General features: G+C 46.1%; 1 protein-coding gene across 1 annotated transcript in view; it reads left to right on the top strand.

Annotated features, from left to right (window-relative positions):
* Positions 1 to 26,902, top strand: part of SLC12A2 (solute carrier family 12 member 2) — a 352,311-nt gene that overhangs the window by 240,975 nt on the left and 84,434 nt on the right. The window contains exons 20-21 of the mRNA XM_030193587.1: positions 2,390 to 2,524; positions 21,782 to 21,829. Coding sequence (XP_030049447.1) covers positions 2,390 to 2,524; positions 21,782 to 21,829 — 183 coding nt within the window. The remainder of the gene's footprint in view (positions 1 to 2,389; positions 2,525 to 21,781; positions 21,830 to 26,902) is intronic.

Raw genomic sequence — 26,902 nt, forward strand, 5'->3', positions numbered from 1 at the left:
ATTTTATATGTTGACTTGCATGATTTAAGCTATGTTGCAGTCAAATTGTTGGGCAGACTGGATGGACCATACAGGTTTATATGTATTGTCATTTACTGTGCTGCTGTATGAGATTGAAGGAGTAGGCTTTGAAGGTTTGGAACCTGGTAATGATTTTGGTTTAACAAAGTTTCTGAAGATACGTAGGAAAACATCTCATCTTGGGCTACCCTGTTAATCACCTTCATTTCCCAGTTACTTCTTCTTGAAGTATGCTTTAAAAACTACTTGCTCTTCTGTGCTGAAATCACAGAAATGCCAGGTGACTATTTAGGCATTCAAAGAAAGTCGGACACAGTCTAACACCTGAGGGTAATTATTGAACTCAAAACTTCATAAAACCTGATGTGACTGTGTTTTGGCTTCTGCCTGTATCAGGGTTTTATAGATTACAGTGCAAACCATTTTTCATTTTTCTTCATGCCTAGTTTTAAAATCTAACCTGACATTTCTGAGATTTCATCTGTATCATTTTTGCTTTTCTGTTGTCAGAAACTTCAGTTATTTCCTGACATGGCTAAAGCCACTCAACTGAGATGGAAGACTTTGGTTTTTCTTTGAAATCAAACTCTGACAGCTTCTTTTTATTTAAAATTCTTGTTCTGTCTGATTATATATTTCAGTATACTGGGTATACATTTTTGATATCGAACATCTAGACAAATTTTTGCTGGGTTGTGTCTGGTCAGCAGTGATTTAGTGGGGAGAATGGGCTTGTTAATTCTCTCAGGATGAGCAGGCCATTGTAGCATCACAGCTGGGTGACGTCATCCGACAAAACCCGGTGCGGACGCTGACTAGTGATACTGACTTAGAACTTTCTAGTAGCATCCCACTGTGTATGCAGTGGTGCTTTCCTGCCTGACGCACGAGATTGGGTTCCTCAGTATTCATTTTTCCACGAACCATGGTGGATGTGTCATTGTGTTCTCCTCTGTGTGTATGTTCTCTCATTCGTAGTGCCGTCCTGTTTTTTGTTTTTTTAAAAATATTTTTTCCTCATTTTATTTCCCTTTAATTTCCATAGGTTTTTTCAGCACTTAATTTCCTTTCATTTTCACATGTGACCATGTTTTAAAGGTATTCTCAGTGTAACGTGTTTCATATGTACATTGGTTCTTCTTATGTTCCTTTTTATCTTACTCTGTTGTATTATACCTATATTCATTGTATTTTAATTTTACTCGGTCATTCACAACCATGAAGTTATACATTTGATTTGTAGTCTTGAGATCCCTGAGGCAGGTGGCCTTCTGCCGAAACAGAGGTCCATGATGGGTGCTTCACCTTGGTGCCTAATAAAGAGTTTGTATTTGAATTCTCCCAGCTTGAGTGTTGTATCACTCTCTGCTTCCCTTTGGTTCTATTTTCTCCAAAGACATGATGATACTTAATTAAGGAAATTTAAATTAATACAGTAATTGTTTCATATACATCCATTTAAACAGAAAGGAAGTTCTAGAGGTCATGATAGTCTCAGGCGGATTAAACACGTGAAAATATTTAATAATATAAGGGCCCCTTTTACAAAGCAGCAGTCAGCCCAATGCAGACTTACTGCTTGCTAAAAAGGAAGTACCGCAGCAGCTCGGTGGTAGTTCCTACCCCCATGCGCCGTCATTTCCAGTGTGTACCCGGAAGTAATCTAGCAGTGCAGTGGTGGCGGTAAGGGCTCCCCACCCCCTGAAGTGGCTGCGTGGCAAGTGCTTCACTTGCCGCACGGCCATTTCCTCAAAAAAAGAAAGACCTACCTTTTACCTACTTTGGTAAAAGGGGACCTTGGCGCACATCAAAAAACGTGCTAATGCCAGTGCAGGCCCTCTTGCCGCAGCTTGGTAAAAGGACCCTAAGTTAATTGATGCATAGAATAGCATCACAGAGAAGGAATGAAGGGTGTAAAACCTGTATCAGAATTGAAAGAAACATGGGATTAGTAGGGATTAGTACAGAAGGTACATAATTTTAAAGAAACGAAGGTAAACTGGAGATAAATAGTACTTGTATTGCAGTAGAAAAGGGAAATGAGCAGATTAAGTGGGCATTGTACTTTCTGCCACTATATTACATTTGTGTTAAATGTGTGTTTTGGAGGAGGTGAGTTCTGGCCACATTTTGTGTACTTTGATTTATTGTTTGTATGGTGGCTGATTTATACTGCTGTTCTTATTGAAGTTATATGGTCTAATAAATATAGATTTCAAAAAACGTTTGTACAATGTGTTTCTTGCTAGGAAGAAATATTCGGTAGAGTGAAAAGATTATATTTAAAAAAAAAAGTCTCAAGGAATGCACGTGCTATACCTGAACTGAAAGGCATGAATCTTGTTACACTATTTTTCTTTTGCTGCAGAAGAGGTGTCGTCACAAGAGAAATCTCCAAGTTCTAAGGATGTTGTAGTGAATGTTGATTACAACAAGAAAATTGAAGCAGACACTTCAAAATCTTTCTCTTCATGCAGTGAAAAGAGTCCAGTCATGCAGAAAGGTAATGTTCCATTCAGCTTCTGTTCACCCTGTAATTTGTATTTTTTTAACTTGAAAAACTTAGGCAAATATGCAGATACCTGAATTGGTTCTCAGTGGTATTAATATGTATATATTCAGCAACATTGTATGTACAGTCCCACTCAGTATTGGAGACTTGTCTTGGCACTAACCATATAGCACAGGAAGAAGTTATCCAGTGAGCAGTAATATACAGTCCATCTATCCAGAACTTTAGGGCATCTCTTTTTTTCCTATTCTAAATTTATCTGGATAATGACCAAATGTTGCTTCTATTCAGGTGGCATGGCTGCCTCACAAACTAGCAAGCCAAACCACCACAAGGGTGGAGGTACACAAATTCCTACGAAAAGTAGAATCTGAGGAAAGGGGGAGTAGGAGGAGTAGATCTGAGGAAAGGGGGAGTAGGAGGAGTAGATCTGAGGAAAGGGGGGGGGAGTAGGAGGAGTAGATCTCCTACTCCCCCTTTCCTCAGCTGCCTCACAAACTATCCATATCAGCATTGAATAAGTGGAGTGCTTTTAAACACCAACCATAGTGTTCTACCCTCCACCAATTCGGTCTGCCCCATCACTGCAATATAATTTGTACCTTGGTATGACTGTATCCAATTGGTAATCTTACTTTCACCAGGTCTCACATGCCTATTATATCTATCTTTTCATTTAGTGCAATATATACTAACTCTTCCATCTTATTTTTTTTTTTTTATTCTTCTGGAATTTGAACACAGACATTTCAAACAATGCTTGTTATTCCTATTTACAAATTGCTCAGCAGTTGACAGTGATATTTGCAATCTTTAAAATCTGTCTGCTCTGCATTTAAAGACACCTGGAGGCATATTTTCAAAGCACTTAGCCTTCCAAAGTTCCATAGAAACCTTTGAAAATATGCCTCGTACTAGTACTATGGTAGTTACTGCAACCTCTCTATCGGTTTGCCCTATCATCCCTGTTTTGATGATATATTTTAAAGATACCTTGTTCCAAACCATTCAGCCTTCTTCCAGTTTCTAGTATAAAAGCAGTTCTCTCTCTTTTTTAGAAGTAGATGCCAGCAAACTGGTTCTAACCTGTTTAAGGTGGAGCCCATCTTTCCAGAATAGGTTCTCCATTACCCCAATATTGACATATTACTTTCCATGTAGTGTTGTGATACCTGAATTTTAAAAGTAGATAAATATTACCAAGCATTATGGCCATGCCAATATTATAAGGAGCCTATTTTAATTACCTCTAATTTTGACAAAAAAAATGTTAAATTTTGGGCTGAAATTTCCCCGAACTTTGAGTACCTAATTATAGACCTACTATTTTTATTCAGTTACATTGAGGGACGTTTCGGAATGTAGTGGTAAAAATAACTAGATAATTGGGATGTATACAGAAAACATTTGGTTCATTTCTAGACAACTACCTCCCACTCTCAATTTCAAATTTTCTTGTTCACACAAGTTAATAAAAAAAATTAACTTTTTAGAATATTTTAACATGTGTTAATTGAATCATGTTAATTTGTAGGTTAACTTGAGAGGCTGATGTATTAAGCCATAGATAGCACCAAGTGAGTGACAAAGTAGCACAAAATATAGTTTTACTGGGCCATTTGCATAATACAAACATCTGGTTTCTGGCAAAGCTTTTGTATTAAAACTTGAGCAAAATTGTAGATTTTAACACATGCAGAACGCTCCCCCCCCACCCCCCCCAAACAAAACCATCTTTTCCTAGGGTGTAGCTAACTTACACACACATGCAGATTTGTGATATACAGATATCTATAGTTATATTTTTAGTTCATGCCTTTTAATTGGTAACTTAAAGCAAGTTCATTAGGGGTACTGTAGGTATTTTCCCGTCCTCAGAGGGTTTGTATCTTAACAGTGGGTGTTACTAGCATGTAGTACCATATTAGCATGCAATAACACTTAACATTCATTATTAGTAATTAGGTCTGATCTCATAAAATGTGTCTTATCCAAGGTCACATGTGGTGGGATTTGAACCCTGACATTCCTGGTTCTTAGAGAAACAAGACGCACAGAAAAGTGGCAGCTAAGTATAAGTTCCAGAAGAAAGAAGCAGCCAATGGCTATAAAATAAAAGTATTAGAATAGCAACCTTGGATAGTAGTATGTCCTCCTTGTCCTACCATTTTGTTGTTTTAATAGCTGCCCATGTTTTAGCAAACAATGCCTGCATAAGGAGCACAGTCAACTCTTGTTATGAGGACATGTATCACACCTTAAAGAGGGTACTAAAAGCATTAAAGGCTGCCTGTATTGGGCTCTGAGAGACCAGTATGTACTGCTTCAAAAACCATATAAAAACACTAGTCTCTATTCCATTATCTGTGGGATAGTTGTATTCATCAACCAGCAGGTGGGGATAGAGAACTGAAAACTGAGCTGAGACATTTCTCATGGCATCCAGTCCAGCTCCTCGGTATTTCCTATCTCTAACAGGTGAATGGACACACTTTTCAGTCTCTGGTTTTGAGTGATTTGCTCCTGGTCCAGTTGGTCATCTGGTTCCCAGTTGAGCTTTGCTGGTGGCTTGAGTCTGCAGAGTCATATCTGGAGGTCTTCAGATTCTGGTCTGTGGTGCCCCACAAATTTACTACTTTCCTCCCTTCACCTCTCCTCTTTTTCCTGTGGAGCTCTTCTTTTCCAGCACAACATTAAATAAAAGGAAAGCAGTTTGCTAGAGAGCATGGGACAAACTGAGTCCTGATCCTGTCTTATCTGTGGTAAGACATGTGGAGACTGTGAACTTGGGAGGAGCAGCCGGAGGGCTGAAAGTTCTTGGTGCAAGGGAGGGATACTGACTCGCCGCTGGGGATATGTTGTACTGCACTGGTGATGGGGTAAATGGCGACTCCCATGGAGAGATTTGAGCGGTGTTCCTGCTGTGGGGCCTGCTGTCTGGCATCAGGGCATTACAGTACGTGCACGCTGGGAATCCCATGGGATGTGGCGGAAACGGCCTGCGACAGCACATCTTTGGATTTGGTGTAGCACCCAAGTATGCCGGGGTCTTCGGGCTGTCTGGTGGAGTAGGCATGCAGTTTGATGTTGGAGAGTGCAGGAACGGATGCCATTTTGTTGGGGCTGAGTGATAGGAACAGCCTCTACCTGATCACGTGCGGAGCACAGCCGCCATTTTACAGCCTCGGGGGCCCAACAGAGGATTCAGCTGCATTGGGATCTTTTTCTCCGTGGTTTATATTGCTCTTACACTAGGCATAGGCACAGTCAGAGTTGCTGCAAGGTGCTTCAGTTTCTCACCCTGCTGTCCCTCTAGTTCCTAAGAGATTTCATCTAGACCTCCAGGAGTGGGCAGACAAGGCTATCTCTGCTTTTCCTTCCTTATCTGATGTGGCCTCTGTCTATTCAGAGGAGCCACTGTTGAAGGAGCCGTTGTAGGAGGGAAAACTACCTCCTGAGGTGGGGAAGGGGGTGATCTAAAAGTACTGAGGTTGTTTCATAATGAAAAGCTTAGTACTCTTTATGATGTACTTTCTGATGCATTGGCAGTGCTTTCCATTGAGGAGCCTTCTGCTTTGCATCAGGAGTTCCAGCTTTGTCAATCATGATAGGCTTACAGGTCCTTCTAAGGCCTCCCTGATGCATCCAGACATTCAGGACCTGATTACAGCAGAATAGGTCTCGCTAGACATGGGGCTGAGACTGAGAAAAACCATGGCTCTCCTCTACCCGTTAGTTCCAGAGGAGAAAGATATATTGCAGCTTCCAGGTTACGGCAATGACTAAGAAGACCACTTGCTGGTGGAAAGGGGAATTGCCCTAAAAGACCTACAGGATAGGAAGCTCAAACAAGTCTTTGAAGTGGCCTCTTTGGGTCTTCAAACGATAGTGTACAGCTCGTTCATGGCAAGAGCATGCCTGAAGTGGCATCAGCAATACAAGACAGGTACCATAACGCCCAGCTGGAAGCAGGGTTGGCCTACTTAGCGGATGCTATTTGACATGTCACGCCCTGCAGTATGCCTTTGGCTGTCGGGGCACATCAGCAACTCTGGTTGCGGCATTAGGCAGCGGATACAGCATCAGTCACATTTAGTTAAACTGCCCTTTCAGGGCAAGTGGCTGTTTGGAGAAGTTCTCAGTAACTTGGTGAAAGAACTGGGAGAAACTAAGCCACAGTGGCTGCCGGAAGGTAACCCAAAAACCTCTGGTCATCTGTCTTCGGGGGGCTCTTGATTTTGAGATGACAGGTGGTGCTGGCCGCTTTTAGGCAGGCCAATCTTCCGTTTGTGTGGACTGGAAGTCCTCTGTTACCTAGAGCACCCAATGCCTCCAGAGCTTCACAGTGGCATGAAGCTGGTCCACTCTTCCTCCAGTGGGAAGATGTCTTCAGGAGTTTCAAGAGGAGTGGGCCAAAATCACGTCGGACCAGTGGGTTCTGGATATTCTTACAGAAGGTTACAAGTTGGAATTCATAAGAACTTAAGAATAGCCATACTGGGTCAGACCAATGGTCCATCTAGCCCAGTATCCTACTTCCAGCAGTAGCCAATCCAGGTCACAAGTACCTGGCAGAAACTCAATTAGTAGCAACATTCTATGATACCAATCCCATGTCCATCTCAATAACAAACTATGAACTTTTCCTCCAGGAACTTGTCAAACCTTTTTTAAATCCAGATATGCTAACCGCCATTACCACATCCTCCAGCAGTGAGTTCTTCTGTCCGGTCACTCCTTTCTTCTTGCAGTTTCCTTGTCGAAAGGGACCCAAGGCGGTCGAGCTTCAGATCTCTGTAGATTCCTTGCTGGCACTCCAGGACGGTTTTCCAGTTCCCCAGGCCAAACAGGGAGAAGGCAGATTCTTCATCTACTTAATTGTCCCAAAGAAGGAAGGCACATTTAGTCCAGTCTTAGATATCAAAGATTTAAGCCGCTGCCTCCAAGTGTCCCACTTTTGCATGGAGACACTGAGTAGCCATAGCCTCGGTTCAAGCGGGAGAATTTCTCTCCGCCGTCGATCTCAAGGATGCGTACTTGCATATGCCCATATGGCTGCCACATTAGAGGTTTCTAGAGGCTTCTACGTTTTGCGGTTCTGGGCCATTGCTTCCGGTTCAGGGCTTTGCCCTTCGGTCTCAACACGGCTCCAAGAACAATTACCAAGGTGGGTGTGGTGGCGGTGGCCTTCCTTCGGCATCAGGCAATCAGTTCACCCAAATCTTCGCGATAGTTGTAGGATTAGGTGATCAATTTTGAGAAGAACAGATTAACTCGATCGCAGGCGCTGGAGTATCTGGGAGTTCTATTCAACAGCACAGGAGAGGATCTTCATTACAAAGTGCAGGAGCTCAGTCAAGGCAAGCCCATGGTCTGGGACTACATCCAGGTTTTGAGGTCAGTGACTGCAGCAATGGAAGTGGTACCATGGGAAGGGCTCATATGCGGCCATTACAGGAATCTCTTCTCAGCTGCTAGTCTCTGGTGTCACAGAAGTACAACCTTAATCTTCCTTGGACGTTGGTTGCCAGACGGAGTATGCAGTGGTGATTGTTGCCCACCCAAGAATTGACCATCGGAGCTCACTTTCCAATAACAAAATGGGAGGTGGCATCAATGGAAGCCAAGAAGTCGGGTTGGGGAGCCTGCAAATAGGTGGGAAAATGTGGGATACAAATGCAACAAATAAACAAATTACAAGTTCCATCTGTCTTATGCATGTACATGGCCTACTGAAGCAAGGTGCAATGCTCATAGAGGATCTGTGGTCCTTTGCTCTTATGGTTTGGCCATTGAAAGGTCTCAGTTGAGACAAAAAGATTATTCTGATTTGGTCATTGCTACGTTGCTTCAGGCTCTGAAACGCTCTGCATCCATGACGTATGCGAGGGTGTGGAGGATGTTCGAAGGTTGGTGTTCAAAGCACAAACTTCTCCCTTCTCTGCTCAGATCGTGCACATTCTAGTGTTTCTCCAGGCAGACCTTCAGAAAGGATTGGCATTGGGTTCTCTAAAAGTTCAGGTTGTGGCTTTGGCCTGTTTCAGGGGCCAACTACAGAAGTTCCTCCACGACCCTCCAGACCGGTCAAGACGCATGGGTTATGTCCTCCTACCAGCAGAGGGAGACTGAGAAACACTGAACTTTTGAATACTGTATATATAACCTGTGCAGTACATTCACTAGCCAGTATTTTCTCAGTCTCAGCAGAGGTAGATGGACAGCCTGTGCAGTCTTCAATAGTCTGGTGAGGTAGTTTGATTATACAGTTAAGGGGGTTTTCTCCTCTTATTCCCATATTTATTGGTTTGGAGTGTTCCCTGTACGTGGTATAAAAAAAAAAAAAAAAAAAAAAGTGCTTCGGGGCCCTGGGTCCGGTGGGGCCCAGTTTTTCCCCCTGGGGTGTTACACCTGTTTTCAGGTCCCTCCCCCTGTGCTGCTCTCTTTGGAGACGCTGGCAGCTTGTGCCTCGGCTGCTTTCTATGATTGTAGCCTTGAGAGCCCCCACTTTTCAGCTGCCAAAAAGAAATTGAGAATATCTCTTTAAGAGCCGTCTGCAGCTTTGTTGGTAATATCTCTTTAAGAGCCGTCTGCAGTTTTGTTTTACATAGGAACGGACGGAAGGTCCGTTGCTATTGATAACGAGAGAGAGAGAGAGAGCAGAGCGGATAATTGTGGGGAAAGCTGGGAGACAGAGTGTTTGCATCGGTCAGCGCTTTGAAGTAATGGCAGGCAAACTTCTCCGCTGTCGCGCGTGTTCGCGCCGAGGTGTAGAGGCGCCGGGAGGTCAGTGCCGCTTGTGCGGCGAACCGAAGCAGGCCTCGCCGGTGGCGGCACCCCCGGTTTTAATAGCGGAGGCCCCAGCTAGTTCGGGGGTGTCGGGAGTAGCGGCAGCGTCGGCAGGGCCGGTTCCGACGAGTTTAGTTTTGGCGGGAACGTCCGCCATTTTGGATTCCGCGCGTCCCGCGGAATCAGCTGTTTTTGGCCCTGCTGCTCCCGGATCGGCTCCAAAGGTAGCGTCGGAGGGTCCAGGAGGCGTTGGGTTTCCTCCGGATTTTGTATGGACCCTGTTTCAAGCCTGGAAGGCGGGACCCCCACCTTTGGGGGAGGGGGCTAGTGCGGCTCTGGCTAAGAAGCCTCGCTTTGAGTGGGACGGCGAGGAGGCCTTCTCCCCTGTAGGATCGGAAGGTGTTTTGAGTGATATCGCAGATCCTGAGGGGTTTGAGGGTCCTCAGGATCAGGAGTTGGTGGTCCCTGGAGAGGATCCTTCTGTAGTAAGAATTTTTCACAGGGAGGAGCTTGCGGAGCTCATTGAGCAGGTCTCTTCCACCCTTAAGTTTGAACAGCCAGAGGCGGTTTTGGGGGAGGCTAGGCAGGTGGACCCCTTGGTTAAGGGGATTCAGCGGCAGGCTAGGTCTTTTCCCATGAATAAGGACATCCAGGATATGGTGTTTCAAGAGTGGCATTCGCCGGATTCTCCCTGTAAAGTGTCTAAAGCGATGTCGAGGCTGTACCCACTCCCGCAGGAAGATAGGGATTCCTTTAGGGCTCCCACAGTGGATGCGGTGGTGACAGCAGTGACAAAAGCCACGGCTATCCCGGTGGACGGGGGGACTGCTCTCCGGGATCCCCAGGATAGGAGGCTTGAGGCTTTCCTCAGGCGGAGTTTTGATTTGTCGGCTCTGGCCCTGCAGGCCTCAATTTGTGGGGGGCTGGTTGCGAGGGCGTGTTTCCGTTGGGCCGAGAAGCTGCTTGATGATTCGGTGGAGGTTGGGACCTCCGGGGTACAGGAATTAGCCAAATTGGAAATGGGATCCTCCTTTTTGTCTGATGCGCTTTATGATTTGCTCCGTGCCTCGGCCAAGAATATGGCTATGCTGGTGGGGGCACGGAGGGCACTGTGGTTGCGAGGTTGGGTCGCAGATGCGGCCTCCAAAGCTAAGCTTTGTTCGCTTCCCTTTAAGGGGTCCATGCTCTTTGGTGAGGATTTGGATAAGTTGGTGAAAGGTCTCAGCGATGCCAAGGCCCCTCGTCTTCCGGATTTACGTCCTAAGGCGGCGTTTAGGGGTTCTTCCTCCCGAGGTCGGTTTAAGGAGGCTCGCCGGTATAGGCCCGGGAGGACTGGTGGGGCCTTTAGAGGTCGGTTCTTCCAGCGAACACAGTCCTTTCGGGGGAATCGGCGAGGAGGCCGTGATTTCGCCGCGGGAGGACAGGTTTCGGGGCGTAATTCACAATGAAGGTGTGCGGGTCCAGGCCCTGGTTCGGGTAGGGGCTCGGCTGAGTCAGTTTTACCAGGACTGGGCCCAAATCACATCGGATCAGTGGGTGCTCGAAGTGGTGCGAGACGGGTACGCTCTGGAGTTCGACGGCTCGCCTCCCGAAAGGTTCCTGGAGTCCCCTTGTCATTCGAGGCTCAAGCGGGCGGCGGTGCGAGACACGTTGGCGCGGCTGATCAGTCTGGGGGCGGTAGTGCCTGTTCCAGCCGCTCAGCGCCGCTTGGGCTGCTATTCAATCTATTTTGTGGTCCCAAAGAAGGAGGATACCTTTCGACCTATCTTAGATCTGAAAGCAGTCAATGCAGCTCTCAGAGTACCCTCTTTCCGCATGGAGACATTGAGGTCGGTCATTGTCGCGGTGCAGGAAGGGGAGTTTCTCACGTCTTTGGATCTGACGGAGGCTTATCTGCACATCCCCATTCGGGCCGCTCATCAGCGATTCCTGCGCTTTGCGGTTTTAGGGAAGCATTTTCAGTTTTGTGCTCTGCCTTTCGGGTTAGCTACGGCTCCTCGAACCTTTTCCAAGATCATGGTGGTAGTGGCGGCGGCCTTGCGGAAGCAGGGGGTTCTGGTGCACCCGTATCTGGACGATTGGTTGGTGCGGGCCAAGTCCCAGTCGGAGAGCGAGGAGTCCACTGCTCGAGTGGTGCAGTTTCTTCAGTCGCTGGGCTGGGTAGTGAACTTCGGCAAGAGTCACCTGGTGCCGTCGCAGTCGCTGGAGTACCTGGGAGTTCTTTTCGATACCAGGAACGGTCGGGTCTTCCTGCCGGGCCTTCGGATTCGCAAGTTGCAGAGTCAGATTCGGCTATTTCTGTCGGAGGCGGCTCCGACGGCCCGGGAGTATCTGCAAGTCCTGGGGTTAATGGCGGCCACCATAGAGGTAGTTCCGTGGGCCCGGGCGCATATGCGACAGTTGCAGTCAGCTCTTCTCAGTCGGTGGGCGCCTCTGTCGCAGGAGTTGGATGTACGCCTTCAGCTGCCGGTAGGCCCACGCCTCAGTCTCCAGTGGTGGCTAGACCCAGGCAATCTGAAAAAGGGAATGCCGTTGGAGGCTCCGCAGTGGGTGATTCTCGTCACAGACGCCAGTCTTCAGGGCTGGGGAGCTCATTGTCTCGGGCAGGTAGCTCAAGGGCGCTGGTCTCAGGTAGAAGCTCAGTGGTCTATCAATCGTTTGGAAACCCGGGCCATTCGTCTAGCGCTTCAGGCGTTTCAGAGTGTGCTGGTGCGGAAAGCAGTCCGGGTGTTTTGCGACAACGCCACCGCCGTGGCTTATGTCAACCGTCAGGGGGGCACAAAGAGTCAGGCGGTCGCGGAGGAGGCGGCGCTGTTGTGTCAATGGGCGGAGGTTCATCTTCTAGCGCTCTCCGCGGCACATGTGGCTGGGGTAGACAACGTGGAGGCAGATTACCTAAGCAGGCATGCTCTAGACCCCGGAGAGTGGTCGCTTCGTCGGTCGGTGTTCAATCGCATTGTGTCGGTCTGGGGTCTTCCCATGATGGATCTCATGGCAACGGCCCGCAATACTCAGGTTCAGAGGTTTTTCAGTCGCCAGAGAGATCCTCGAGCGGAAGGCATAGATGCGCTTCTAATGCCGTGGCCGCAGGAGTTGCTGTATGTGTTTCCCCCATGGCCGTTGGTCGGTCGGGTGATTCAGCGCATCGCTCGACACCCCGGACAAGTGATTCTGTTAGCCCCGAATTGGCCGCGTCGGCCGTGGTATGGAGATCTGGTGCGGTTGGCGATAGCGGATCCTCTGCCGTTGTCAGGTTCAGGGGTGTTGTGTCAGGGACCGATAGTTATGCCAGATCCGGATCGGTTCTCGCTTACGGCCTGGCTCTTGAGAGGCACAGGTTAAGGAGGAAAGGTTTTTCGGCCAGAGTTATCGATACGATGTTGAGTTCGCGTAAGCGGTCCACTTCGTTGGCGTATGTCCGGGTCTGGCGAGTTTTTGAGCATTGGTGTGCATGTAGGCAGGTTCTGCCCTTTCGGGCTTCGGTGACAGATGTCTTGGAGTTTTTACAGGATGGTATGGACAGGGGTTTGGCCTTGTCTTCTTTGAAGGTGCAGGTAGCGGCTTTGTCGTGTTTCCGTGGGAAGCTCCAGGGAAAGTCGTTAGCTTCTAGTCCTGATGTGGTTCGATTTTTGAAGGGTGTTAAGTTACTGCGCCCGCCACGGCGGCGGATGGTACCTTCGTGGGATTTGAATCTCGTTTTGGATACTTTGGTGAGGCCGCCGTTTGAGCCTTTGGTTTCTGTTTCAGATAAGGATCTGTCCCTAAAGACGGTGTTCTTGGTGGCTATTACTTCAGCTCAGCGAGTGTCAGAACTTCAGGCTTTGTCTTGTAGAGAGCCCTTTTTGTCCTTTTCCAAGGAAAGGGTTTCGTTGCGCCCGGTGCCGTCCTTTGTGCCCAAGGTGGTCTCAGAGTTTCATGTGAATCAAGTGATTTCCTTGCCAGTTTTGGGTGACTTGGCCGGGGATGCAGAGCAGCGTCGACTGGCCAAGTTGGATGTGCGAAGAGTCTTGCGCTGTTACATTTCCAGAACTCGTCACTATAGGCTTTCTGATCGTTTGTTCATTCTCCATGGTGGGGCAAGGAAGGGCGCGGCAGCTTCCAAAGCTACAATAGCTAGATGGTTGAAGGAGTCAATTGCTTCGGCGTATTTGCTGAAGGGCCGCGTGGTCCCTAAGGAATTTTCGGCTCATTCTACCAGGAGTATGGCGGCCTCCTGGGCGGAGAGTAGTTTGATTCCTCCGGTGGATATTTGTCGAGCGGCGGTTTGGTCGTCTTTGCATTCCTTTGTTAAACATTACAGGATTGATGTGCATGCCAAGGAAGAGGCAGGGTTTGGGGCTGCGGTGTTGACCTCGGGCCTACGGGGTTCCCGCCCTTAAGATATTACTGCTTGGGTACGTCCCATGCGTCTTGACCGGTCTGGAGGGTCGTGGAGGAAGGTGAAATTAGATCTTACCTGCTAATTTTCTTTCCTCTAGACCCTCCAGACCGGTCAAGGCCCGCCCTGTCTGTACTGTAGGCCAAGAGGTCTGTAGTCTGTTGTTCTATCTTGGCAGCTGTTGAGTGTGATTTCTATGGTTTCAGACTTGGTTTGTATAAGTCTGGTCAGGTGTGACCGTGTTTGTTCGTCCACCTGTGGAAGCACACACTATCTGAAGGACACAATGAAGGATATGAAGAAAGTGTCCAATTGACAATTACCACGTACGGGGTTATTAGTTCTAGTTGGTGTTGTTGTTTTCTCTGCTTTGTCAGGGTTATACTGGCTAGTGAATGTACTGCACAGGTTATATATACAGTATTCAAAAGTTCAGTGTTTCTCAGTCTCCCTCTGCTGGTAGGAGGACATAACCCATGCGTCTTGACCGGTCTGGAGGGTCTAGAGGAAAGAAAATTAGCAGGTAAGATCTAATTTCACCATGTCTCTTGTGGCTCATCCGAATACAATTCAGTTCTTGTGGGGAGCAGGCTATTCAGAAACCTCCTTTTGAGCCACTCCAGAAGGCCTCCTCGAAAGATCTTACACTAAATACAGCATTCTTAGTGGCTATTGCATTGGCACGTAGGGTTTCGGAGCTTCAGGCTGCCTTATTGGGATCTCTCTCTTCGCATTTTGGAGGTAGGGGGTCTCACTACGCACTGTTCCTTTCTTTCTTCTGAAAGTGGTATCGGCATTTCATCTCAACCAATCTGTGGAGCTTCTATCCTTTTGCAGGGAGGTTGAAGAGGCTTATTATTCCTTGAAGCTTCTCAATGTGCATATAGTCTTCATTAGGTATCTGGAAGCCATGAATAAGTTTCACAAATAGGACAGACTGTGCTTTTTGGTGAACAGATGCTTGGCCTCATGACTTCCAAGCCAACAATTGCTAGGTGGCGTCAGCTTATTTGCTTGCAAGGAAACAGGCTCCTGAGGCCTTGTGGGCTCATTCTACAAGGTGTACAGAGACATCGTGGGTGGAGACTACTATCTCTGGTTGATATTTGCAAGGTGGCAATGTGGTCGACGCTGCATACTTTTACTAAGCACTGCAGGGTGGATGTTAACTGTACTTGGCAGTCAGTTTTGGCGCTTCAGTTCTCAAGGCAGCAGTGCCACGATCCCACCCATTCAAGGGATTGCTTTTGAACATCCCATAGGTTCTGGAATATTGGGAAGCTTCCCAATAGGAGGAGAAATTAGGTCTTACCTGATAATTTTCTTTCCATTAGTCCTTACCACTATTCCAAAGGCCCACATCGAGGTTTCTGAGATGTTTAGTCAGTGCGAAGTAATAGGTCAAATAATGACACTCAACTTGCATGGTCTTCCTGCATATATATCTCTTGTTCTCTACAAGTTGTCCAGAGATGAGAGGTCCACACGTTTGTTCATCTGGTTAGTGTTAGGTTAGCGAGTTGTTTAATGTCGTCATGTGTGTTCTGAGTTTATCCTTATTGCTTGTCTACCTAATTACTGAGGAACTAGACTGGATGCCAAGAGAGAGATTCTCAGCTCAGTTTTCAGTTCTTTATCTCCACCTTCTGGTTGATGGACACAACTATCCCACAGATTCTGGAATACTGGGAAAGACAAATGAAAAAAAATTATCAGGTAATATCTCATTTCTCCTTTGTGAGCAAATGCCGGGTGAAAGGACTGCACCCTTTTAAAGCCACAAGCTGCTTATCTAATGTAAGATGGACAAATGGAAATTGGGATATCCCAAGGTGTACCACAGATTTCCAAATGTCTTTGAAGGCATTGTTTTTTTTTTCCACTGATGGTTTGTGGTGGTTTTCTTTTTTTTTTTGTAAAATAAATTTTACCAAGGAAACAGGTATGAATGAACTTTAAATCATCCAAAGCCCAGCTACATTTGCAAATCGTCAAACAGGTCATGTCTGTCATATAAGTAGAAATAACATTGAGGTAACAAATTAATCATTAAAATAGACTTGGAATGCCTTCTGTATCTAAATAGGAAAAACCCATTAATGTCTGGTATACAGTGCTACCCTTGGCATTTTTTTACCTACAGAGACTAAACCATTTAGGGTAATATGATTATTGAGTGCATTGCGGTGCTAGTGGCAATATCGTTTAAAAGACAACATGATCAAATTAAAATGTTTACTACACAAAATGTTAGCTGGGATGCAAAGTTACTATCAAACCTAATGAGGTCAAAAAGGAGCAGAGCATAACATTTCAGCAGCAGCTGGTGGATTACTGTACATCTCTTAGGGGGAAAGAATAAGTTTAATCCCCACATCTTCAGTACATTCACATAATGACCCTGTTATATAATATCTATACTGATTCTCAACCAGGCAACACAACAGTTAAAGTATGGTTGGAACATACTGGCCGCATGTCATCCAGGATAAAGAGGTGCCCACCCATAGCTTACACTGTAGGGTTAGAGGTGGTAGTGATAGTGCAGACACTGTAGATAAGGATAATATCCCTGCTGCAGGTAAAGACCATGGTGAATTTCTTCAAGGACCCACTGCAGCAGGAGATAAATGGAAGTGAATGAAAAAGTTAGGAGGATTAACCACAATTAAGTAAAGTCCTGCAGATAGAGATAATGTACTGCTAATTTTATGGAACAAACCTTGTATAAACTGGAGAAAAGAGGAATATTGCCAGAGAAAAAGCTGCAAAAAGTGACTGATACAAATTTAAGATCCCTAATTTCACAGATGAAAGAAAAAGTATATGAATGATAACATGTAGAAACAGAGATGGACAGCAAAAAAAGACTTAGGCAGGAGCACCAGAACAAAGGTGTATGTAGAAAAAGGTGTTATGGAGAGAGAAAAAAGGGGTTGAAAAACACCAGACGAAATGTTGACACATGGAAAGAAGGGGATCCATAAAAGAGCTCAAGTGAAAGAGCTGATGCAGAGGGAGATAAAAGGGATCGAAAGGAACATCAGGACAAAGGTTGATAAGAGAGGAAGATGCAGCTCAGAACAGAGTACTAGAAGGAAAAATGAGATAGCAATGGAGAGAAGAGATCCAGAATGGTAAGAGTGAGATAAATGAGGGACATGCTAAGATGTCAACTGAAGGGGAAGAAGAAAGGTAAAAGATTCAAAGATGGAGGAATTAACAATTAGGGGGTTTTTTCCATGAAAATTTATTGAAGTTTAAAACTTATAACAAAGGAGAAAACCAAACATGAACAGTATTGGAAAAAACAATATGAATACAGATATGGATACACATCAGAGGCATGTGTTATAAGAACATATAGAAATTATAATACAGAAAGCAAAATTAACATTAATATTAATAATTTTTTTAAAGCTATCTATTTCTGTTGTTTAAGATAATAATAAACCTTGTGATTGTTTTATAAATCAAGTGACTTAAAATATTCATTTAAAGGTGACCAGATTAGGTGCTTTTATGAAGAGATCCGTTTAAGGTGGCAGCTGCTAATTCAAATTTGTGATGATGTACTGATTGCCACCAAAAGTGTTCCTTTAGAAGCTTGAAGTTTTTCCAGTTGGTCTGTATTAGATATTGTGCAACAGTTATTAATATGTCAAAGTGAGCTCCTAATTTATTTGGATATGTTGGGTTCCAGGAAAGGGTTTCAACTTTACTTTTGTTATGCCCATCTGAGGCTTTTACTTCTATGGCAAATATGTATTCATATACCATGGACCCTAACCTAGAGTAAAGAGTGCGATAAGTAAGATGAGTAAGGCCATAACCTGTATAAAGGGAAAATCTTTGGATGTCACAGAAATTTATCAAACACAATACTGTCCAGCAAAAATTACCAGTAAGGATGCAGGGACACAGGAAGAATAGAGAGAAAATGCCTCCTTGGAAAAAAAAAATGCATTGAAGGAAAAATAAAATAATTGTGAGCAGAGGTGTTCCACATACAGTTATCTGAAGGTGGGACAGTTTGTAATTCCTAACATCAATATTCAGCAAGGAATATTTCAGGGAGCCTCTCTGTCACCACATTTGTGTTATGTGGCTCTTAATCCATTGTACTCTCAACTCTTTAACTATGAGTTTAGCCTTAATCTTAAAAATGGAATGATCCAGAGGTTACATTACATTTACTGTTTGCAGATGACTTGAAGCTTGTGACCAACAATTAGTGGAACCATGCCATGTGGTGAAAAGCTACTCATATGACATCAAGATGACTTGGTCTGAATAAATGTGCTAAAGCAGCTTTCCTTTGAGGGAAATTGCTCAGTACTGAAAACATCCTTCTGACTGAAGACTCTGAGATAAAGGAACTTGAACAGAAAGGTGTATATAAATATCTGGGAGTAGAGAGAAGAATAAAAATTGAGTATAAATCACTGAGACAATCAGTAAAGAATATTACAAGATACTAAAATTGATGTTTAATAGTTATTTAACATCACAGAATAAAATCCAAGCCATTAATCAGATGGCAATTCCCGCACTCTCATTCAACTTTGGAATTATGGACTGGTTTCATAAAGGTTATGGAACACTGGATGTACAACACTCCATGCCCATGAGATCATTTATAAGAATCAGTGTATGCCAAGACTTATACAGTCCCCAAGCCAAAAGAGGAATGGGCCTCATAAAAATAGATAATACCTCTTGAACTACTGTCATAGGCTTCCAGCTTAACCGTGCCATCAGATCCAAACTGCGCAAAAGGTGTACGATTCTGGATGTTTTATTTCATATTTTATGATTATCTTGATCATTAAACTTGAATAGGTGTTCAACAAGTAGAAGAGATAAGTGAGAATCCACTGGTACCATAGTGAAGGAAGCAACAGTTTGCAAAGAAAGAGAAAAATATTCTTCAGAGTATTAGATCAGCAAATGAGGAAAGACAAGTGGCAGATGCATTAGTACAGTAAGAAATACCAAGTTTGCTCCAGGTACTGTTTGTCAATCACAGCTAGACACATGAATGGTTAAGGAGAGGTAAATTTAAACCTAAGATGAGCGTGTGATAGTTACAACCCATGACAGTGGATTATGGACAAGATGGTTTATAGCAAGCATAGAAAAAACTGGTACAACAGGCAACTGTAAATTCTGTAAGAAAAAGATGGAAATGTTTATTCGTAGCTTGCTTGTAGAGTTCTGATAGCAAAATATTTCTATATAGAAAAGCACAACAGGGTGTCACATCTTGTTTATCGGAAGCTCTGTAAACAATAGAACATCACTGTTCTGGAAAAGCATTGGGATCTTAGACTGATAAAATGCTGAATGCAAGGAAACTGGATATAGTGGTAAAAGAAAGAACCACTCTGTGAATCACATAGAGAAAGGGAGATCTTTAAGGACCAAGAAATGTGGCAGAAAGATACAGAAATATTTTCCATTTTTTGGGGTGCCACAGGCTTGATTAAAAGAAATTTTCAAGCACACCTAGATAGGTTGCCAATATGTTTTAACAACATATCAACTTCTGAAGAAACTTTTTGCCACAATGCTAGTACTATAGTGAGTATTAACAGTAAATTTGAGATTGAAATTATATTCCACATATCCTAGCTTAAGACTGAGGCTTATTACTGTCGTGGTATGCATAAAACTAACCCATTTAGAGATATTGTCTCATAATGAGGGTTAAGTCTACTTGGGACACAGAGCAATGGTAAGAGGTAGAGTAAAAGAAATAGAGGGCTTGGTTGGTGGGTTGGGTTTAGAAACTTTATATACTCATTGACACAGAACAATAGAGGTCCAGAAACAAAACAAAATGAGTGCCACTTATAGAACAGCCATACAGCTGCACCAAGCTCTTGAAAGATGATGACCCAAGATACATTCTCAGATGTAATTAAGTGACATGTTTTGTATGTGGATGTATAGAATGTACTCCCAGGTCATAGGAATTTAATAGGGCTGAGCACAGAAGATCTTTATTTGCTACAAGTAGAGAGCAGAAAGCACAACCTAATGGCACATGTTAATTGTATTTGCCTGATTCACCAGAATAAATGACAAAATGCTTAATATGAAATGTTAGAAATCCTGGAGGAAATACAAGCACCGTGTGACTGATTCCCAAACTTGTCCTTGGGGAGCCCCAGCCAGTCAGGTTTTCAGGATATTCACAATGAATATGTATGAGGCTTGTGTACCCTACCTCCTTGGTATGCAGATCTATCTCATGCATATTCATTATGGATATCCTGAAAACCTGACTGTCTGGGGTTCCCCCCAGGACAGATTTGAGACCCCTGATCCATGTGTTTGGGTTTCTCAGTGATGGAAGATCTGACTAACATATGGATGCCTCTTGCAGGATGCCAGTTATGTAATAAACCCTGTGTTGTATTAGTTATAAAGCATGCTTCATCTGGCAGTTAAGTAGAGGATCTAAGAGTCTCAGTATTCAGACAATGGCATACTAATTGGGCAGACTGTTGGGATTACTGCAGAGCTTTGTAGTTGGACATGGGAGGGAAGGGGTCTGGGTAGAATTAAGTGAGACTCTTGTATGATCTTATACCCAAAGGAGGAAGACGAGACTGCTCTGGGTAAGGTGTAAAATCTTACAGATGATCTCATGTTGTGGATGACAGCTGAGAGATGTCCTTAGCAGTGTGAACAGTCATAACTGAGCTGTTTGGTCTTTCTGCTATATTATGGCATCCTAAATGGTGCACTGATTATAGATTAGCAAATATACAAATGCAGCACTAATTAATATAAAATAATAAATAGAAACTACATCAGTTTGTACATAAAAGCAATCCTAATACCATAAAAACATATGAAACAAAGGAATGGACAAACTAGGCTCTTTATAAATAAAAATAAATACTAACAACATAAAGCCATATACCTTTTTGTTCTGGGTTCCCCCCCCCCCCCCCCCCCCCCTTCTGGGGAGTGTCTTTGAAAACGTAATAAAAAAAGTTTTAAGATTAAATAGAACGTCAAAAGAATCATGCATTATGACAAAGTACATTGACAGATCATGTGCCCAATATGCTTTGACATCAAACTGCCAGCCTTAGGGGACTATGTCTTGCCCCATCCTTGGCCACCTTTAAATCTAGACTGAAAGCCCACCTCTTTAACATTGCTTTTGACTCGTAACCACTTGTAACCTCCTCTCCTCCTTCCTGTACACATTAATTGATTTGATTTGATTTGCTTTGCTTACTTTATTTTTTGTCTATTAGATTGTAAGCTCTTTGAGCAGGGACTGTCCTTCTTCTATGTTTGTGCAGCGCTGCGTACGCCTTGTAGCGCTATAGAAATGCTAAATAGTAGTAGTAGTACTTAATTCATAGATGTTGATGTGTAAAGGGAACAGCCAACAGAGAGCATTATACAGCTGATTCATTGGTTTGTTTGCATTTTGTATGAGTTAATGTAGTCAGTGGTGTAGTTTACGCACTTGGGAAAATGATACCCACCATTTAAAAAAAAAAAAAAAAAAAAGGATGGGCATTATTGGCTATTTCTTATAAGCATCACCACCTTTGAATTAAGTCTCCTGAGGCAGGTATTTTGATGCTGAAACATGTTGGATGCATGATCTGTCAATGGATTTCTTAATATGTGATTCTTTTAATGTTGTATTTTAATATTGTCTGTGTGTGTGGTTTTATGACAGTATTCTTTGTTATAATAAAGAGCCCTTGTGTATGTTTTCATCATTTTATGGTAGTTTTTATGTACCAGTTGCTTGTTTATTTAATATTTGTATTGTCCATTTGCTAACCAGTAATCAGTACACCATTTAGTTTGCTGTCATATGGCTCATATCCATTTGTATTTTTGCTTGCTCCCATTTTGTGCATAACCTGTTATGGGGGATTTGTGATGCTCCTCAGAGGAGCTAGTAGCTTGCTTAAACACTCATGTTTTCTCATGGATTTCTCATCATAGTATGTGTTGCTTATCAATGTAATAATTTTTTTCCATTTACATTAACAGTATGAAAGAAACTAACATTTATTTTGTATTTTTTAAACAAAATCCAGATGAGGAAGAAGATGGCAAGACTCCAACACAACCTCTGTTGAAAGAAGGCAGGCATTTTCCATCTTTTTATTTGATTTTATTTTGGTGGTGGTTCTGTTAATTTTTATTTCTAGCATATAGTTTCTTTATATGTTGTAGTGTAATGCTGGCTGTTGACATGTTAAAGTGAAAAAAACTTGCCATTATAATTCTTCCTCTTCTAATAGATTTAAATATACATTTTAAAAAATGTACAGAAGTATAATGGGAGAATTTGAAGATGTAATTATGTACTCATCCATTTTATCATCCATCTACAGTTGCTCACTTATCCTATATAATAATTTGCACCTCCAACGTTCCATGTCTGGCTGCCTGGGTTCGTAACATCTCCTGACATCAGCCAGCCTCCAGCGTTCCGTTCCCCCTCACTGTCCTGCCCTCGTGTCAAGACGTAATGACGTCAGAGGGCGGAACAGTGAGAGGGGAAGGGAACGCTGGAGGCGAGCTGACATCAGGAGGGATGTTACGAACGGAACGGAAGCCAGCGCCAGCCAGCCAGAGAATGTTCAGGTACAAATCAAGGGGAGGAGAGAATCACGGGACATCGAGGGGAGGGAGGAAGGGGAGGGCAGGGCAGAGGAGAATTGATGGACTTCCATATCATCATGCTGATCAATCCATAGACTGGTGGTTGTGTCCATCTACCAGCAGGTGGAGATAGAGAGAAATCCTTTTGCCTCCCTATATGTGGTCATGTGCTGCCGGAAACTCCTCAGTATGTTCTCTATCTCAGCAGGTGGTGGTCACACACAGCAGCAGCTCTGGCTAGGCCTCCAAGCCTAATTTTTAGGTTTTGTTGAGTGCCTGGGGTTGAGGGCTCTTCTTGAGCAAGTGCAAACCTGGTGGCGCCAGGTCCCTCCTTTTCTCCCCCCTCCCGCTGGCTCCGTTAAAAAAAAAAAAAAAAATTTTGAACGTCCTTAAGGGCGTTTATTTCGACGTTTATTTAAACGTTTATTGCAGCTACTCACTGGGACACCAGGTCGTTACAGCTCGGAGCGAGAAGCAGGTAATTTTTACCTTTTTATAGCGGGCAGGGGGTTCCCCGATTGATCTCCACGTGGCCTATGGCGTCGGAGGGCGAGGGCGCGAAGAATCGCTTCCCGGACCGCGTGTGCGCTTCTAGCGGGGATGCGGGGGTTTTAAAGTCTGATTCGCCCTTGTTGGGTGTCAGTTTGGAGGCCGGTCAGTGTCCCGGGTCTTCCTCCGGCGCGGTGGTTTTTCCCGCCATAAACGCCCATCCCCCGCTGCTCGCCTCCGCCATCTTGGCCGGCCACTCTGCTCGGACGGCTTCTTCTTGGGCCGCCCTTGAGCTGGGAGACGTTCATGCCATGGCCGCCCTTGACTTGGGCGATGGCAAAAAAGCGGCTAAAGTGAAGCGCCGTTCTTCCCGCGCGGCTCCTTCGCGGAGTGTCGCGCCGGACGCCATCTTGGATGCGCAGCATGGTTCTCCCCCGCTCTTGCGAGCGCCGGTTGAGGGTGCGTCTAGGGCTGTGGCCCAGGCTGCTGAATTGCACAGTTTGGGGGGTTTCTCCCCCGAGTTTATTTTGCTGCTGCATCAGGCCTTCCTTATGCAGAACGCTGCCCCTTCTCCCTTGTCCGATAAAGGGGTTGAGGCCCCCGGAAGTAAACGCCTTCGGGTGGATGCCCAGGCCTTAGAGGACGCTGTTTCCTCTGATGTAGATGAGGGCAGCGTATCTGAGTTCTCCCAACGGTCCTTTGGGGATTCCTTGGAGGAGACGGATTCCCACTCGGATGGAGCGGATGACCCCTCTGCAGCACGGATCTTTCGCTCAGAGGATTTGCCCAACCTGTTAATGCAGGACATGAGCATTTTGAAGATTTCCTCTCCGGAGGACGTCTCTCCCTCAGCCCCTGTTGGCTCCGCCATTATGCTGGGGATGAAGCGCCCGCCTAGAACCTTCCACGTGCATGATGCCATGCACACCTTAATTTCAGCTCAATGGGATGTCCCGGAAGCGAGCCTCAAAGTGGCTAGGGCTATGTCCCGCCTCTATCCTTTGCCTGAAAGTGAACGTGAGGCCTTTCTTTGGCCTACCGTGGATTCTTTAATCACTGCGGTGACTAAGAAAACGGCGTTGCCGGTGGAAGGTGGCATAGCACTAAAGGACGCCCAAGACAGAATATTGGAAGCGGCTTTAAGGTCGTCCTTCGAGGCGGCTGCCTTAAGTATGCAGGCCTCAGTTTGCGGCTCCTATGTGGCCAGGGCGTGCCTGACGATGGTGCAGCGGGCTTCCCCCTCAGATCCTTCCTTGAGGGCTGACTGGCCGGCCCTGGAATCGGGCTTGGCTTATTTGGCAGACTTACTGTATGATGTCTTGAGAGCCTCGGCTAAAGGCATGGCTCAGACAGTCTCTGCGCGGCGCTGGCTTTGGCTGAAACATTGGTCTGCGGACCACGCCTCTAAGTCCCGCCTGGCTAAGTTGCCTTTTAAAGGCAAGCTGCTCTTTGGGGTCGAGCTGGACAAAATTGTGACCGATCTCGGCACGTCTAAGGGCAAGAGGTTACCAGAGGTCAGGGCTCGGGCCAGTGCTCGCCCCGGTATCTCCAGAGGACGGTTTCAGGAAGCCCGTCGGTACCGCCCGGGCAAGTCGGGCTCCTCTGCCCCCTCTTCCTTCAAAAGGAACTTCTCCCCCAAGCAGCATTCCTTTCGCAGAGACCGCCGTCCCGGAAGGTACGTCCTCCGGTCCTCCCCCAGGGTCTCGTACCCAATGACGGGGTCCTGGTCCATGGCCCAGTGCAGATTGGAGGACTCCTGTCCTCGTTTCTGGGCGAGTGGACCAGAGTAACTTCAGACGCTTGGGTGCTGGAAGTCATCAGAGACGGCTACAAGTTAGAGTTCTGCCGACCCTTAAGAGACGGGTTTGTACTCTCTCCCTGCAAGTCTCCGGTCAAAGCTGTGGCAGTGCAGCAGACCTTGGACAACCTGATACGCCTGGGTGCGGTCGTTCCGGTGCCAGAAAATCAGATTGGCAAGGGACGTTACTCCATTTACTTTGTGGTACCAAAGAAAGGAGGTTCTGTCCGGCCTATCCTCGACCTCAAAGGGGTCAATCGGGCCTTGAAAGTGCGGCACTTTCGCATGGAGACTCTCCGCTCTGTTATAGCGGCAGTGAAGGCAGGAGAGTTCTTGGCTTCCTTGGACATCAAGGAAGCGTACCTGCATATTCCCATCTGGCCTCCTCATCAACGCTTTCTGCGTTTTGCAGTCCTGGGCCGACACTTCCAGTTCAGAGCCCTCCCTTTCGGGTTGGCTACTGCTCCGCGGACCTTCTCCAAAGTAATGGTGGTCATCGCGGCCTTCCTGCGAAAGGAAGGAGTACAAGCCCATCCTTATCTGGACGACTGGTTGATCCGAGCCCCCTCTTATGCAGAGTGCGGCAAAGCTGTGGACCGGGTAGTTGCTCTTTTGAGCTCCCTGGGGTGGATCATCAACTGGGAGAAGAGCCAGCTGCGCCCGACTCAGTCCCTGGAGTATCCGGGAGTTCGATTCGACACCCAAGTGGGCAGAGTGTTCCTGCCAGACAATCGGATTGTCAAACTTCAGGCTCAGGTGGACCAGTTCCTAGTAGCCTCTCCTCTTCGGGCTTGGGACTATGTGCAGCTGTTGGGCTCTATGACGGCCACGATGGAAGTGGTGCCCTGGGCCAGGGCTCATATGAGACCACTACAACTCTCTCTGCTGCAGCGCTGGACTCCGATGTCGGAGGATTATGCTGTGCGCCTTCCCTTGGTCCCGGCAGTGCGCAAGGCGCTGAGCTGGTGGATGCAGACAGACAAGTTGTCTGCAGGAATGCCTCTGGTGACCCCGGAGTGGATTGTCGTCATGACGGATGCCTCTTTGTCGGGCTGGGGAGCCCACTGCTTGGGAAGGACAGCGCAGGGGCTCTGGTCTCCTGCAGAGGCAGAGTGGTCTATCAACCTCCTGGAACTCAGAGCCATTCGGTTGGCGCTTTTGGAGTTCATCCCGGTACTGGCGTTGAAGCCAGTACGGGTCCTGTCGGACAATGCTGTGGCCTATGTCAACCGCCAAGGAGGTACCAAGAGCGCCCCTCTAGCCAAGGAGGCCATGAATCTATGCCAGTGGGCGGAAGCGATCCTGGAACAGCTGTCAGCGGCTCACATTGCCGGAGTCATGAATGTCAAGGCGGACTTTCTCAGTCGCCATACCTTGGAGCCCGGAGAGTGGCAGCTATCTGCTCAGGCGTTCTTGGATATCACGAAGCGCTGGGGCCAGCCGAGCCTAGATCTGATGGCGTCATCGGCCAATTGCCAAGTGCTGCGCTTTTTCAGCAGAGGACAGGACCCTCGATCCCTGGGAGTAGATGCTCTTATCCAACAGTGGCCGACACAGGAGCTTCTCTGTGTTCCCGCCCTGGCCCATGTTGGGCAGGGTGCTAGACCGGGTGGCAAAACATCCGGGCCGGATAATCCTGGTGGGTCCGGACTGGCCCAGACGTCCCTGGTATGCGGACTTGATCAGGCTCTCAGTCGACGATCCTCTGCGGCTGCCAGTGGAGCCTGTTACATCAGGGTCCCGTGGTGATGGAGGATCCCTCCCCCTTTGGTCTTACGGCCTGGCTATTGAGCGGCAGCGTCTGAGAAAGAAGGGCTTCTCAGACAAGGTCATCGCCACTATGCTGAGAGCGAGGAAGCGCTCTACTTCTACTGCTTACGCCAGGGTTTGGCGTACCTTTGCAGCGTGGTGTGAAGCAGGCTCACTTTCTCCCTTCACTGCTCCAATTTCTTCAGTGTTGGCGTTCCTGCAAGAAGGTCTGGAGAAAGGCCTGTCGCTCAGTTCCCTTAAAGTCCAGGTAGCGGCTCTGGCTTGCTTCAGGGGCCGCCTGAAGGGTGCTTCCCTGGCTTCGCAGCCAGATGTGGTGCGCTTTCTCAAGGGAGTTAATCACCTGCACCCTCCTCTGCACTCAGTGGTGCCTGCGTGGAATCTCAACCTGGTGCTAAGAGCCTTGCAGAAGCCTTGTCTAGGGCATCTCTGAAAGACCTGACGTTGAAAGCAGTCTTTTTGGTGGCTATCACTTCAGCCAGAAGAGTTTCCGAGC

Source organism: Microcaecilia unicolor, chromosome 2 (genome assembly GCF_901765095.1).
Source record: "Microcaecilia unicolor chromosome 2, aMicUni1.1, whole genome shotgun sequence".
NCBI classification, from domain to species: Eukaryota; Metazoa; Chordata; class Amphibia; order Gymnophiona; family Siphonopidae; genus Microcaecilia; species Microcaecilia unicolor.